Source organism: Macaca nemestrina, chromosome 4 (genome assembly GCF_043159975.1).
Source record: "Macaca nemestrina isolate mMacNem1 chromosome 4, mMacNem.hap1, whole genome shotgun sequence".
NCBI lineage: Eukaryota > Metazoa > Chordata > Mammalia > Primates > Cercopithecidae > Macaca > Macaca nemestrina.
In genome coordinates, this window is record NC_092128.1 from 108,440,104 (window position 1) to 108,457,263 (window position 17,160).

At 41.1% G+C, this 17,160-nt stretch overlaps 1 protein-coding gene across 1 annotated transcript in view; it reads left to right on the plus strand.

The window, feature by feature from the left end:
• Positions 1-10,093, plus strand: part of LOC105497775 (ependymin related 1) — a 32,571-nt gene extending 22,478 nt beyond the window's left edge. Inside the window, 2 exon segments of the mRNA XM_011769119.3 lie at positions 7,100-7,308; positions 8,453-10,093. Coding sequence (XP_011767421.3) covers positions 7,100-7,308; positions 8,453-8,649 — 406 coding nt within the window. The 3' untranslated portion in view covers positions 8,650-10,093.
• The last annotated feature ends 7,067 nt before the right edge of the window (positions 10,094-17,160 follow it).

The following is a 17,160-nucleotide window of genomic DNA, read 5'->3' on the forward strand; positions in this document are numbered from 1 at the left end:
TTACATGAGCTATGTAGAGTAGCCAAGCTCATAGAATGGTGGTTGCCAGGAGTTGGGGAGAGGGAGGAATGGGTTATTATTGTTTAATGGATATAGAGTTTCAATTTTGCAAGAGTTCTGGAGACTGATGTACCACAATGTGAATATATTTAACATTACTGAACTGTACACTTAAAAATGGCTAAGATGGTACATTTTTGTCATGTGCATCTTGCCACAATTAAAACATAAAAAATTAGATATAAAAATTAAGATGTACATAAAGATATATTTAGAAGAATATATGTCCAGACACATGTACAGAGTTGTTATTTCTGCAAATCAGAGTTTCTGGGCAATTTTTGCTTTCCTTTCCATCCCTAGATTGTTTTCATTTTTTTATATTGATCATGAATCCATTTTACTAAAAAAAAAAACTATTTTCAAAAGCAAGAAAACTTCCCCAGATTTTTAGTGTTTCAGAAAACATGGTGATGCAAGAGCCTACTTTTAGGGAAATGGATTTGCAGGAAACAATGGAAATTGTCAGTGTAACCTGAGAATTTTATTAAAAGCAGCAAAAATCCTTTGTCCCATATGGTGAGAAGCAAAACAGGCTGCTGGCCCGTCCTGTGTGTTGTGGTTGCCGTGGAGAGCTTGGCCTTCTGACCCTTTGGCGGGGCCTAGCCAACCTGACCTTGCTCACAGCTGAGGCTCAGCAGCAGCAGGGCCTTTGTGGGAACTCGCCTGCCCCTCCCAGTGAACTGTGCTTTGCTTGGTGCCTGGCCAGGAGGGAGGCGAAGTTTGCCTGCTGTTGTTGACCTGGGCTGGTCTGCCTCCCTGTCTCACCTTGCTTGACTGTGCCCCAGCGGGGGCGTTGGTGCCTCTCATCTCACAATTGCCTCTGTGACAGAGCCAGGCTTTGATCTCGCCTCCAGGAATCCAGTTCCTCTCAAAGTCTGTTAATCCCTTGGGTCCACGGGTTATTCCCGTACAGCATCCCCACTCTGATTACTCATCTCAACCGTGGCTGATCTCTGCATTTTGACCTTTGGTCCCTGTCAGGCCACAGGCCCTGTATTCTATTTGTGATGGAGAGACTTATGTCCTAACTGTTAATATGTTCACATAAACATACACGCCATTACAGTATCCTTAAAATGTTTTCTAAAATTTATCATAAAGCAGTACTAGCATTTATATCCACATGGGATTTTGAAAACAAATGAATTATATAGTTCTATTTTGTTTTCCATTAATTTATTATTTTCAGTTTAACTTAAGGTACAGTCAACATAACCTCAATATCAGATGATGTCTACTTTTTTAAAAAGTAAATATTTTGAAAACATAGAAAAGTACAGAGAATACCAAAACGAACACTTGTGTTCAGACCACCCAGATTTAACAAACATTAACATTTTGTAGTGATTGTTCCGGGTCTAGAATTTTCATTTTAAAATTAAATTTTCCTTCTGTATGTGGGCAGAGCTGGCCTCAGGGAAACAGTGAAGCTGTGATATTCCCTCCCTGCTGTCCCCTGCCCTTCTGTTGCAGGTGACTGACCAGGCATCTGTGGCCCTTGGTGGCACACAGGGCCATGCCAGGCCTTTCCCAGCACAGCTGTGCTGGCAGCTGCTCCCTGGGGTTCTCCATGGAGTGCTGGAGTCCTTGACTCTATCAGAAATGATAGGACTGCCGGGCGCGGTGGCTCAAGCCTGTAATCCCAGCACTCTGGGAGGCCGAGGCGGGTGGATCACGAGGTCAGGAGATCGAGACCATCCTGGCTAACATGGTGAAACCCCGTCTCTACTAAAAATACAAAAAACTAGCCGGGCGTGGTGGTGGGCGCCTGTAGTCCCAGCTACTCGGAGGCCGAGGCGGGAGAATGGCGTGAACCTGCGAGGCGGAGCTTGCAGTGAGCCGAGATCGCGCCACTGCACTCTAGCCTGGGTGACACAACAAGACTCCGTCTCAAAAAAAAAAAAAAAGAAAAAAGAAAAAAGAAATGATAGAACTGAGTAGCATAAAAAACTGCAAGCCAAAAAAGGAAGGAAAGTTTATTAGAACAAAGGAAGCTTATTGTAACTCTGTAAGTGGGGGCGCTCCAAGCATCTCAGGAAAAAAGGGCATCCAGGAAATGAACAACTGTTGGAATCCCAGTTTGCTAGTGCTTCTCTCTGCTTCATTCTTTAATCCTATTCCATTTGCATTTTGGAAAATAGCCTCCCTCAGCTTCTAAGTTTACATGTGATATGTTCAGTCACACAAGAGGCTATTAGACCTCGGTCACAATGACACAGGTCGAGAGGAAAGAATCTCATTGTCTCATTTCTGTCTAGTAAACACTGGTGAGGGAGGCAAATATGAGGCTAGAATGACATGTATGACAAATATGAGGCCAGGATGACTGTATTAGTCTGTTCTCCTGCTGCTAATAAAGACATACCTGAGACTGGGTAATTTATAAAGGAAAGAGGTTTGATGGATTCACAGTGGCAGAAGATGAAGGAAGAGCAAAGGGACTTCTTACATGGTGGCAGGCAAGACAGAGCTTATGCAGGGGAATTCCCATTTATAAAACCATCAGACCTTGTGAGACTTATTCACTACCAGGAGAAAAGCATGGGAAAGACCCGGTCCCATGATTCAGTTACCTCCCCCCAGGTCCCACCCATGACACATGAGAATTATTGGAGCTACAATTCAAGATGAGATTTGGGTGGGGACACAGTCAAACTATGTTAATGACACTTCTGTGATCCTGTGGATTTGGCGATGATCTCAAGAAGGAAAGCCCCTCTCCTGCACATGGCTACATACTCTCCAGGGAACAATCATTGCAGTCTGAGAAGCACACAATAGGGATATCAGCAAACGCTAGGAATGCCTTTCTAGCCCAGATGCCTAGCACTGGGGAAAGCACAAGATACTGCTGGTGGTGAGGAGAACAATGAAGACAATTTTGGGTGGCCCACTTGTCATTAAAAGTATCACAGAACAGGATTTGTGTATGTACAACAATTCCCACATTTACAAATGAACAATGCTCTAAGAGTTGGGTTAATGTTGCTGTGTTTCTTCAGCCAGTGCTTAGGCTCTGTTGTGCCAGCGATTTAGCTGGTTATGAGAAAACAGTGACAATACAACTCCAAACTTTTTCAAAGGGCTAACAGTGTTATGTTGACCCTGCATGCATATTATAAAAAATTAGCTCCATTTTTGAGCAATATCTCATAAAATGCACACTTATATTTCTTTCTATATTCATTCTCACTTCTAAAGGTATGTATCTGGGTTATTTTTACCCTCATAAGCCATTTCAAATCTTTTCTGAAATAAGCAAGATACATATAAATGTGTAAAATGATGTCATGTTTATATTTCCATACTATCTCATAGAAATCTGAAGCATACGGCTACTAATAATACATTGATGTGCTTCATAATGACGTGTCAGTCAATGAAGGATCACATATACAATGGTGGTCCCATGAGATTACAATGGAGCTGAAAAATTCTATTGCCTAGCGACCTCATAGCCATAGTATGTGGTAGCGCAATGCATTACTCACGTGTCTGGGGTGATGGTGGTGTAAACAAACCTACTGTGCTGCCAGTTGTATACAATTCTAACATATAAGTAATTACTATATTATGCTTTTTTTTTCCTTCAACTTTTACTGTAAGTCAGGGGTACATGTGCAGGATGTGCAGATTTGTTACGCAAGTGAACGTGTGCCATGGTGTTTTGATGCACAGATCATCCCATCACCTAGGGTACTGAGCCCAGCATCCATTAGCTATTATTGATGCTCTCACTCCCCCAGGCTCTACCAACAAGCCCAAGGTGTGTTGCTCCCCTCATGTGTCCATTTGTTCTCATCATTCAGCTCCCACTTATAAGTGAGAATATGTGGTATTTGCTTTTCTGTTTCTGCATTAATTTGCTGAGGATAATGGCTTCCAACTCCACCTATGTGCCTACAAAGGACATGATCTTGTTCCTTTTTATGGCTGCATAGTATTCCATGGTGTATATGTACCACATTTTCTTTATCCACATTTTCAGTCTATCATTGATGGCATTTAGGTTGATTCCATGTCTTTTGCTATTGTGAATAGTGCTGCGATGAACATAGGCATGTATATATCTTTAGAATAGAATGATATATATTCCTTGGGGTATATACACAGTAATGGGATTGCTGGGTTGATGGTATTTCTGATTCTAGGTCTTTGAGGAATTGCCACACTGTCTTCCACAATGGTTGAATTAATTTATACTCCCATCAACAGTGTAAAAGTGTTCCTTTTTCTCCACAACCTCGCCAGCATCTGTTGTTTTTTGATTTTTTAGTAATAGTCATTCTGACTGGCATGAGATGGTATCTTTTTGTGGTTTTGATGTGCATTTCTCTAATGATCAGTGATGTTGAGCTTTTTTTCGTATGGTTTTTGGCCACATGAATATAATTACTATATTATACTTTTATCATTACTTTAGAATGTGCTCTCACTTACATAAAAGATAACTGTGAAACTGCCTCAGGCAGGTCCTTCAGGAGTATCCAGAAGAAAACATTGTTATCACAGGAGGTGACAACTCCATGCATGTTACTGGCCCTGAAGGCCTTCCAGTGGGACAAGGTGTGGGAGTGAAAGAGGGTGATACTGATGATCCTGAGCTTGTGTAGGCCTGGCTAATATCTGTGTTTGTGTTGTAATTTTTAACACAAAAGTTTTTTAAAAAAATAAAGTAAATTTTAAAATAGAAAAAAGCATATTGAATAAGGACGTAAAGAAAGAAAATATTTTTGTATAGCTGTGCAATGTGTGTTTTAAGCTGTCTTACTACAAAAGAGTCAAAGAGTTAAAAATATATATATATAAAGTTAAAAAGTTACAGGAAGCTAAAATTAATGTATTATTGAAGAAAAGAAAATATTTTTTATAAATTTAGTGTAACCTAAGTGTACAATGTTTATAAAACATACAGTAGTATATAGTAACGTCCTAGGCCTTCACATTCTCTCACTACTCACTCACTCACTCACCTACCCAGAGCAACTTCCAGTCCTGTAAACTCCATTCATGGCAAGTACCCTATACATGAGTACCATTTTTTATCTTTTATCCCATAATTTTACTGCACCTTTTCTATGTTTAGATACACAAATCCTTACCATTGTGTTTCAGTTGCCTCCAGTATTTAGTGCAGTCGCATGCAGTACAGGTTTGGACCCTGGGAGCAGTAGGCCATACCGCGTAGCCTTGGTGTGTAGTAGGCTGTACCATCCAGGTTTGTGTAACTGCACTCTATGATGTTTGTGCAATGATGAAATGACCTAATGATACATTTCTCAGAACATAAGCTTATCATGAAGTGATGCATGACTGTGTTTTGACTATAAAGACAGTAACCCTTTATAATATTTTTTTCTGAAGAAAACAATTTTTAAGCTGAGGCTTGGGATGGAGAGCACACGTCCTCCCTGAAGCCTCCTCTAGTGCATTGGGTCTCATAAGCCACAGATAATTTGTAGAGGATTTTTATTTGCTGATGAAAAGTCACCTCCCTAGGCTTTTCAGCCCTCAAGTGTTGCAGCTTTCACTTTCTGAGGTCATGGCTACAAGACACACTTTGCTTGACCAGCAGCTGTGGCCTCAGATTTGGATTGACAGTGAAATGCATAGAAACATAGCAGGCTTCCCCCAACACCAAGATGGCTCAGCTTTAAGAAAGATACAAGACTGGGCCGGGCGCGGTGGCTCAAGCCTGTAATCCCAGCACTTTGGGAGGCCGAGACGGGCGGATCATGAGGTCAGGAGATCGAGACCATCCTGGCTGACACGGTGAAACCCCGTCTCTACTAAAAAATACAAAAAACTAGCCAGGCGAGGTGGCGGGCGCCTGTAGGCCTGTAGTCCCAGATACTCGGGAGGCTGAGGCAAGAGAATGGCGTGAACCCGGGATGTGGAGCTTGCAGTGAGCCGAGATCTGGCCACTGCACTCCAGCCTGGGCGGCAGAGCGAGACTCAGTCTCAAAAAAAAAAAAAAAAAAAAAAAAAGAAAGATACAAGACTGATGCCGAAACAGCATGGCTGGTGACTCCTGGGCTCAGCCTCTGAATATCTCCCTGTCACTCCCCAGGAAGGTTGAGCAGGTAGTCATGGGAAGAGGCTGAGAGCATGGAGAGAAATTCAGCTGAGGGAGTCATTTGCTCTGGGGTCACCTCGGCTTTTGTCCTTGCTCATCTCAGCCCCTGCAGGGTATGTGGGCTGCGCCCGTGCTGGATCAGCTATGTGCATCCAAGCCCCTTACTCATGACTGCTCGGCAGTGGAGGCAGTGAGGCACAGGCACTCGGTCCATCCAGTCCTCAGTGCGTTCTTTTTCTACATTCAGTATACCCCCATAATTCCTTGACTGAGTGCTGCAAGAGAAACTGCACCAAACAAGAGTCAAGTCCTTCTGTGTCCCTGTGGGTAAACAAAAGTTCACAAACCAGCTGTTCAGCCAGGGCCACATCTTCACCATGTTTGTATGCTAAGCACAGGGTCTGGCATACACTAGGTCCTTGGTCAAAATTTGTCCAGCGAATATACACTTTTGACCTCTTTTTTTTTTTTCTTTTTTTTTTGATGGTGGACAGGATCTCACCCAGGGTATATGTAGTGCTGTGGCATGATCATGGCTCACTGCAGCTTTGACCTCCCAGGCTCAAGTGATCCTCTTACCTCAACCTCCCAAGTGGCTGGGACTACAGCTGTGCGCTGCCATGTCTGGCTAATTTTTAAAATTTTTTTTCTAGAGACAGGGGTCTCACTATGTTGCCCAGGCCAGTCTCAAACTCCTGGGCTCAAATCAGACTCCCTCCTCGGCCTCCCAAAATGCTGGGATTACAGGGATGAGCCATCATACTCAGCCTGACCTCTGAATTCTAATTATTTCATATACAGGTTGTTTCATGTGTCTAGTGTTTATAAATGTTAAGTGATTGCCAAGCAAGCAATTTCTTTCTATTCCAAAAGTAGTATCTATCAAAGGTGTTGTGCTGTTAAAACGCAAGATGATTGTAACATGAAGTCCCAAACTATTTCTTTCCATCTGTGTTTCAGATTATTTGAATATATTTTGCTGTATAAGGATGGAGTGATGTTTCAGATTGAGCAAGCCACCAAGCAGTGCTCGAAGATGACCCTGACAGAGCCCTGGGACCCTCTTGACATTCCTCAGAACTCCACCTTTGAAGACCAGTACTCCATCGGGGGTCCCCAGGAGCAGATCATGGTCCAGGAGTGGTCGGACAGAAAGTCAGCTAGATCCTGTAAGCGTTCAAAGGATCTAAGCATTGTATTCAGGATGCGTGATGGGAAAGAAGGTTTAAGTTCTTTAAGGAAGGTAGTTTTTAGGGAAACATCCGCTTAATCAAAATTTTTTTAAAGCCTCCACTTAGGTCTGCACGTTACTTTGTTCACTACATGGCAATGGGATCTAAGCTTCATATTTGAAACACCTCAGCCTTCTAGTGCCACCTGCACCTCTCTGCCACTTTGACTCCTGTGAACTTAGCCTTGATTTTGACATTTTATGGTCACCCGGAGGTCTGTGATATGGAAGGCATCTGCCTAAGGCAGACATTTGAATCAGGTGCCTTCTTTTCTTTCCCCCACTTCCTACAGTTGCAGGGTTCAGATCTACTCCCATCATGATGAGTGTGCAAACCAGCCTGCTTTTATGTGAAGCCATTCTCTCCCCTGCTGCTGATATACGCCTATCCCAAGACAGCTTTAACCACACAGGCATTCATGCTGTGGAACACAGTATGGTGATTTCTCAAAAATTGAAGGATAAAACTGCCATATGACCCAGCAACTCCATATGTATATATATCTATATCCCAAATAATTGAATGCAGAGACTCAAACAGATATTTGTACACCCATGTTCACAGCAGCATTATTCACAATTGCCAAAAGGTGGAAACCCAAATGTTCATCAACAGATAAATGGATAAACAAAATGTGGTATATTCATACAACAGAATATTATTCAGCCTTAAAAAGAAAGGAAACACCAGCACATGCTAAAACCTTGAGGACATAATGTTAAGAGAAACAATGCAGGCAGACAATGATAAATACAGAACAATCCCACTTACATGAGGCATGTAGAATCGTCAAATTCATAGAGACAGAAAATTGAATGGTGGGTTTCAAGAGCTGGGAGAAGAGGAATGGGAAGTTAGTGTTTGATGGAGACAGAGTTTCAGTTTGGGAAGATGAAAAAAAGTTCTGGAGATGGATAGTGCTGATGGTTGTTCAACAAATGTGAATGTACTCAAGGTCACCAAACACTTAAAAATGGTAAAATGATTAATTTTATGTTATGTACCTTTTGCCATCACAAGAAAAAATATGAACTTCTTGCCTGTCTTCTTTATTCAAAAGTCAACTTTTTTCCTCTTATAGATGAAACCTGGATTGGCATCTATACAGTCAAAGATTGCTATCCTGTCCAGGAAACCTTTACCAAAAACTACAGTGTGATATTGTCCACGCGGTTTTTTGACATCCAGCTGGGTATTAAAGACCCCTCGGTGTTTACCCCTCCAAGCACGTGCCAGATAGCCCAACTGGAGAAGATGAGCGAAGACTGCTCCTGGTGAACCTGCGCATAGGGAAGTGGCAGCATCGGTTGTCAGCCCCCTGTGGTCCCAGCTGGAGATAGATAGAGACTAGTCAAGATGAGAATGCTAATTGGAGAGAAATATAATTTCAGGAAGATGCACATTGATATGGGGTTTTGATATGTCTGATTTTGACTGCTCAAGCTATGTTAACAGAAGAAAATTGAATGGCGAGGGTGTGGCCATATGAGCTAACTGTGGCTAATATGGACACTTTGGGTATTTCTAATGCCTGTTCAGGGCTGGTTTTCTGCATGCACAGCTATATACACAATGCAGTGCCATGCAAACAGGGAGGGGTCAGTAAGAGAAGTTTGTCTTGGCAGCAAGTATTTATTGTTGACGTTATTCAGAATTGGTGGTGATAATAAAAAGCAGAGGGATTTTGGTCAATTTTATTATTAATTCTTAAGTTCCCTGCAGAGAATGCCCCGTTTATTGCTGCACCAGGGTGGGCATTGCTCCCACTGAGCCCTACTCCACCCTGCCCCTGCACTCCCTTGGTTGCCAAAAAAATGATACCTTAAATCCCTTCCTGACTGAAGAATTGTATGGCATGACCCAATTGATATAAACATTTGGAAGGAAATGAAAAGCTAAAATAGGAAGCAATTATTCCTCTAAAGAAACATTTTAAGCAAGACAGTTTAGAGAATCCTAATGTCTACACTGGTAAAGCGCGAGCCATGTAAGCTTCTTTTTTTTTCTATGCAAGAGTATTGATGTATGTGCTGAATCTTCACAGACTTGTCAATACACAGGCACTATTCTAAAATAGCACTGAACTGGGGATCAGTAGACTATTGTCTCCTAAACCCAGGACTAGAGTTCCCTTGTACTCTCACTCCTTTGGTCATTAAATGCACTGGGCTTGCCCTCGCTTTGGCCTTCCTAGAACGCTGCTTCATAACCTGTCTGTCTGACTTCTGCATCTCCGTCCATGTCAGCTCATTCACAAGAGCTGCTCCCAAGCCTGGATGAGTCGCACCTTGCATCTTGAGCATGCATTTCTCACAATAATTATTAAGCTGTGTGATAATTTCTGCTTTCAGGACATTGTCATCCATTATCTTGGCTGTGAGCTCCTTGGGTACGGGTACCTTGTATGTTTACTTTTATATCCCTAGCACCAAGCAAGTGCCTGGCACATGGTCAGTGCCCTAAGTATTTGTAGAGTGAAGAATGCCAGCCTCTCTTGTCCCTGGTTTCCTTATGTGTTAAATGTGGTTGAGTTTGTCCATCGCTAGGGAGAAACTTCCAGTAATAAAATTTACTATTCTAGGTTATTCTACTGTTACGTTTTATCTGCCCATTTATCTTTTTTAGTTACCAGGAGAAATGTGTGACACCTATATTATGATGAAAACAATCTCATTACTCACAGTTTATCTATATTAAACAAATCTAATTGCATTTTAAAGCATTCTTTGATATTATTGCTTTTGTAATAAATATGGATCATCGTGGTTATAAGGGAGTTAAAACAATGCTCTAATAAACAAAGTGCTTCATGTGATCAAAATCAAATTTGTTATCCTCTCTCAAAAGCCTGCTCTCCTCTTACCTTCCCTAAACTCCAGTGTCCAGTTGCCAAGGCCAGAGGCTTCAAGTCATTTTTGACCTATTTGTTTCCCTCAGTCCTCACTGGCAGTCAGTATTCCCGAGTCCCATCAAAATAGCTCTTAAAACTCCTGCCTCTTCTCCACTCCCTCAGCCACCACCCAGCACTGGGCTCTTAACATCTTAAAGGCCTTTGCAGGATCTTCACACCCTCTGTCCTTGCCCTGGTCTTTTTTTTTCTAGAAGCCATCCTGTGTTCATTCATTCATTCATTCATTCGTTCACTTCGTCAGTCAATTACAAGCCAGTACTAAGCACATGCTCCCTCCAGTGCCCACGCAGGTTCCTGGGGTCCCAGAGGATTGTGAAGTTTGGACATGAAGGCATCTGAACCGCACAGACAGGGAAGAGTTTTGCAGCTGCATTCCAGCTGACCCAGTCTGCTAATGCCTTTGTGACCATGTTTGCCCCAGTTCCTGTCTCCCCAACCACAGAATGATCCTCTCCTCTCCTCTCCTCTCCAAGCTGCACATCTCCCCTCAGCCCTGGGACTTTGTCTTTGCCCATTGCAGGCCACAGCATTACTCAGAGAGAGAAGGAAACTCCTTTTATTTTATGGAGGCCCATGCAAAGTGGGTACCCTTTTGTTTTTTAGTAGGCCTGTTTTAGTTATTAAGCCACTTCACAGAAAGGAGTAAAAAGTTCAGAAGGATTTGACATCTGGTCTAATCTGATCTGATGGCGCCCTGCCTCTGTGGTTCTACACTGCTTACAAGTAAAGTGGAGACACCGTAGCATGGTGGACACACCCTTTTTCATCAGGCCTCTGACTCTTTCCAGCCTCACTCCTTGGGACAATTTCTTCTTTACCTAAATGCCCAAAGGGCTTGAGAAGTAATGGCTGGGTCACCTCCTGGTAGCAGGAGGGTTTCCTTACTCTGCAATCTTATGTAAAAACTTTCTAGTGGCCACCAGAGTCACAATAAAGAGGGCTATTAAACAGAGTATGGACTTGTACCTATTAATGAAGTGCAGTATCCCAGTGCCTCACTCATCTGCAGAGGTGGTATCACTGATAGTGGTCTGAGCCAGGGCTGGGTACCACTTTGTGGATACCCCTCATATGTTTCTGAGCCTTTATGCTGCATTGGAACAATTTACTTCCACCTCTCCCAAGGAAGCCATACCACTTCCAAATTGCCAGGTCCAGGCAAGCCCTGGGGTGTGCTCAACATACACCTGCTTTCAACTCTGCCACCCTGAAGGCCCAGCTCTACGATAGAGCCATCACTCCCTCTCTCTCAGGGACCATGTGGAGTCAAGGAGGCCCGACCTTTCTGTCCCCAATTGCTCTGTCATCAGGATGAGTTTCTTACCATAAGCTTTGCTAATTGGGAGTCCTAAAATTGGGACACATTTTAAAATTCTTTGAATATTTAATGAAGGCCAAGAATTTTAGGTCTTTGGGAAATTTTTCAATTAACTACTCATAATTTCCCATCAAGTTAAATTTGACATCATTTGAAAACAAAACACTCACCTCTTGCTGGGTTTCCTTTACCAAATACACTTTCTCTGTAGTCCCAGCTACTCAGGAGGCTGAGCTGGGAGAATCGCTTGACCCCAGGAGGTGGAGATTGCAGTGAGCCAAGATTGCACCACTGCACTCCAGCCTGGGCAACAGAGTGAGACCCTTAAACAAACAAACAAGCAAACATCTTCATTTTCTCAATGTTCCCTGTGTTTTTTCAAATCACTTTGCCTATATATCCACTTGCAGCACATGGGGTGTTTTCACATTTTTCCACTTATGTGGATCTTGTCTTTCTCCATCCACAGAAAGCAACTCAAATGCAGAAATGTCGTCCTTGTCATTCTTGTTGAGTCGAAATAATTCCTATTGAATGACAGAATGAGCCTCCTCAGCCAAAGACTTGTGAATAATCGATGATATTTAAAGGCTTTGTAGGTGAACACCTCTTAAAGAGACAAATTTAACTTTATTTATGGATATTCTGATATAAACAATCATCTCTTTTAGGAATTATGCTAGAATAATAAAGGATTAGAACATATTTTTATTTGTTTTAAAGCAGAATTATTAGCTCAACTACATGTGTAGAAAAAATACTGGGCCTATAATTTGTTGTATAGTTTATTCAGGGAGAGTGATGCTTACCTCTATAATATCCTAATTTTAAAATTTATGTTGTCTTCATTAGAGCAAAAATGAACACATATTTTCAATATTTATTTCATAATTAAAGTTGGAAAATGTAATGTAGTACCAGCATTCAAGGAGTGGGCTATAACTATCCTATAATTTAGAAATAATATCAAAGACTTGGAACCAACCAAAATGCCCATCAATGTTAGATTAGATGAAGAAAATGTGGTACATATACACCATGGAATACTATGCAGCCATGAAAAGAATGAGTTCATGTCCTTTGCAGGGACATGGATGAAGCTGGAAACCATCATTCTCAGCAAACTAACACAAGAACAGAAAACCAAACACTGCATGTCCTCACTCATAAGTGGGAGTTGAACAATGAGAACACATGGACACAGGGAGGGGAACATCACGCATCAGGGCCTGTGAGGGAGTGGGGGGCTGGGGGAGGGATAGCATTAGGAGAAATACCTAATGTAGATGACGGGTTGATGGGTGCAGCAAACCACCATGGCACATGTATATCTATGTAACAAACCTGCACGTTCTGTTCTGCACATGTACCCCATAACTTAAAGTATAATAATAATAATGATAATTTTTTAAAAAGAAATAATGTGCAGCGAATATAACACACTCAGGATTTAAGTAATCTGAGTATATGTGTGTGTGTGTTGTGCTGTGGTTGCAGTTATATCATTCCCAGTGGCATATTGTGTATACATTTCAACATACAATTGTTTTAAATCACATAGCTAAGTGTTATTTTCCTCCACCAAGAGAACTGATGGCAAAATAGGTACTCTTGTTACTTAAACATGATTAATATTATTGCCGTTTTTACTTGACCTCTATGATTTTAATAAAGAAAATTATGTAAAAATAAAAAGAAGTCAAGGCGTTATCAGTTATTATGAGAAATGGGTTTTCAAGCCTAGAATATGTTACTTAATAACCTCTCAGCCCTAGTTGATTAGTTTTTCAGTCAGCCTGGGAGAATAGCTGTTGGGAAAACACTAGTCTTAATTTCCCAACTAGGAGGCACTAACTTAACTATTGAAAAGCCCCTAGTTATCCAAATACACAAACCTGTTTAACTAAAAGTGTAGTTTTGGGATAGACATGTGGGTATTGACATACCTATTAGAGAAATTTAGGGTCTGTTGGTTTTGTTTCACTCCTGATCCCAGAAATGATACCCTTCTTGTGGGATAGTGGTATATCTGTCCTATCTTCTTATATAAGTACATCTTAGCAAAGCTTAGTTTTCTATTAAATTCAATTATAAAATGGGGGATTCTTTTTTAAGAAAAATTAAAATGTGTAAAAACTAAATTGAAAATCTTTGATGAGGAAAAAACTAAGATAAAAGTTGTTTCTAAAACCGTTCTGTGATCACATTAGTTGATGTTGCACATACAGGAAGCAGTTGCAATTTAGTCTCTTTTTAGAAGAGTGCTTTGCTTTTAAAGAACTTTCTGGTTCTAAAGTGTTAGGTGACCTTGTCTCAGTAGCTGTGGCATCTCTGAGGGCTGGGGGATAATAAAATGAAGATGTAGACTGCCCTGTCTTGAATGATCTTAGGACATTTTAATAACCTTAAAGTGGACATTAGAATAATGGGAGTAGGCAAAATGACATCTCAAGCCCAGCCAAAGTGTATGCTTTTATGATGTTTCTTATAACTTAAACCTCCCTGTACTTAACACCTTTCATAATTTCCTCCAGGTAAACATATGTTCCTATCACCATAACTCTTATCACATAAAAGATAACTAATAGCAATGCAAGGATGTTTAGATGGATTTTAAAACTTTGAATATCTTGGGACTGAAGACATTACTTAGATCCATATATGTCCTATCCTTAATACAACAAATACCATGATGATAGCAATCCTATAATCCCATCTAGCTCAAACTAACTATATCCCAAGCTGCAAAAAGAGGTGAAGAAGAAGGAGAAGGAAAGGAAGGAGGCGGACACAAAGAAGAAGAAGAAGAGGAAGAAGAAGAAGAAGAGGAAAGAAGAAGAAGAACAAGAAGAAGAGGAGGAGGAAGAGGAGGAAGAAGTGGAAGAAGAAGAAAAAGAAGGAGGAGGAGGAGAAGAAGGAGAAAAGGAGAAGAAGGAGCAGGAGGAGAAGCAGGAGGAGGATGCGGAGGAGGAAGAGGAGGACGAGGGGCAGGAGGGGGAGGGGGAAGAGAAGGGGGAGAAGGAGAAGGAGAAGAGAAAAAGAAGAAGAAGAAGACAAGAAAGAGAAGGAAGAGGAATGGAAGAAGAAAAAAAGAAGGATGTAGGAGAAGAGGAGAAAACATTCATCACCATAAATTCTCAGTCCAAATGGTTGTTGATGTATATTGATGAATAAACATGAGAGCAGCACAAGCCATAATGGAGCAGCACTTTAGAGATTTTCAGTTCAGATGCCTCCCCTTTAAGTTTCTTTAAATTAGAGCATTTCCAGACTAAACTTTCTTTCCTGAACCATGAACCATTGGCCCCTCCTGTCAGAAATTTAGAATTATTCCCATGTCTATGTAACTCATAGTAAATGTTGACATTCAATGAGGAAGAAAAATAGCCTTAAAAAGAAAGCCTGCTGGTTCAGGGAATAATTTCTGTGCTTTTTCAGTTCAACACATTTAAAATGAGTTTTATTTTGTGTGCTCATAACAACTAAAGTTCAATATTATGCTGTATTCAAGTGTGTAGGTATTGAACCTCAAAGGACTTTTTAAGTTTAACTTTGTATGGAAAGTATATGATTATGTAGGTAGTCTTTGGATAATAATGGGTTATCAAGTGATTTGAAAAACTATCAGGCCCATCTTATTCTTTCTAAACCTCTTACTTTCCCTGTTCAGTCATGAGAACTCTGTATTTCCATCAAGAAAGAGGAGGAAACAGCTTTATTGAGATAATTCAAATAGCTCAGATAATACAGGAATGAGAGTCTATTATGAAATTTGCAGTAGATGTTCCTGGAATGGAGCTAAGTAAAAATTTTCCCCAGACTCCTGCCATATGTAATCATTCAGTACAACAATTCTGTTCAAAAATAAATTTGTTAATAAATTTTCCATTTAGATGCATCCATGTGTCTCTAGAAGAGTGGTCATCAACAAATAAACTTAACAAAGTCAGGCATAAATAAACTAAATTTAGGTGCCCCGGACTTGGAAATAAGATTAAGCTCTGTGATTGAAAATATAGGACCAACACCTAATAAATGGATAAAGTAGCTATTTAGAGATATACACCACAGAAAGAGAAGGTATTCAAGTTTGGGGCTATAAAACTGGAGAAATCATGAAGTCCAATGAAAGCAAGATTGCCATTGAAACGCAGCCTCATCAAAGTTTAATCAGAATTGGGGTTGATGTAAAAGAACACTGGAATGTTGTCATTTCATCTGAAAATGAAGTGTTTTCACAGAAGGAAGTTGGTTTACATGGAGTTTAGTTAGGGAACCTTAAAACCAAGGATTTGGCAGTGTTTATCTAACTGTGTCCAGGAGAGAAAAATACGGAATCTGGCAGTCATATACAGAATGTTGGGGACAATCATGAGATTAAAGTCATGTGTTGTTATTTTGCCTAAGATTTAGGAATATTTCACTTCACTCTCTCTGTCAGGAATCCACAACAGAGCAAGGTCAGGAGACAGAGCAAAGCAAGTCATTACCATTACTTAGCTGGAGCTCTGGCCCCAAGCACTTCTGTGGACCTCTGGTCAATCAGGTTAGACCAACTGGAGGAAGTGGAGGCCAAAGTAGCCACAGGCCAGAGCAGACCAAATTACTAGTTCCGTCCATTCTATTACAAGTCCCAACACAAGTAGATTTTACTGCTCCCGGGTCAGCAAAAGGGCACACAGAGTAGACCCACTGGCAACAGAGGAAAAGGAGCAAGGACAAGGAAAGAAGTTTGTGCCTTGGTGCCCAATGCTACCTTCCCCAGACCTTGGGCTGCTCAGAGCAGTAGCCAACCTGCATGGGAGGAACACCCAAAACAGAGAGATTTGGCCAGGCCTGTTGGTCAAGCAGAATCTAATAAGCTCAGAATGATCCTCCAAACTAGGTAACTTTTCTTCTGATTAGAAATTTTACTTCTCAAGTAATTTTTAAAATCATAACTGAATATCCAAAATGGCAGATTTAAGTGTTTCACTCGCTGGAAAAGTTTAAAACGTCATTGCAAAACAATGCATTGTTTTTCTGGTTTATTTCCCAGTCTCCTAAGTTAAATTGCTTAGTGCATGTCAGTCTGTAAGGGAGGTTGTGAAGTGTAGTAGAAAGGATGAGGGTTTGAAACCATACTTACTTGAGTTCAGATGCTGATTCAGTCCCTTATTACCACTGTGTTACCTTGGACAAGTCATTTGAACAGTCTATGAATCTAAGTTTCCTCCACTTCTTACAAACAAACAAACAAAAAAAGTGGTATATGGGGATTGTTAGGGTTAAATGAATAGCATTTAGAATGTGTGTAGCACACAGCTTTGCAAGCAATAAGCACTCAAAATATTAGATGTCTTCTACCTTTGGCTTCTTTCCCCTGAGATCCTGACCAATCCTCCATGGACCAACAAAATCAAACCTGTATGACTGTACGAATCTGCTATGGATTAGAGCAGGGTCCTGGAGGCCTACAAAGACAGTGTCCTTGGTGGGCTCTGCTGGACCCATTAGCTAAACCATTCTCTAAGTTAAAAAACAAAAACAAAAACAGAAAAAACCCCAGCAAGTTGCTCTT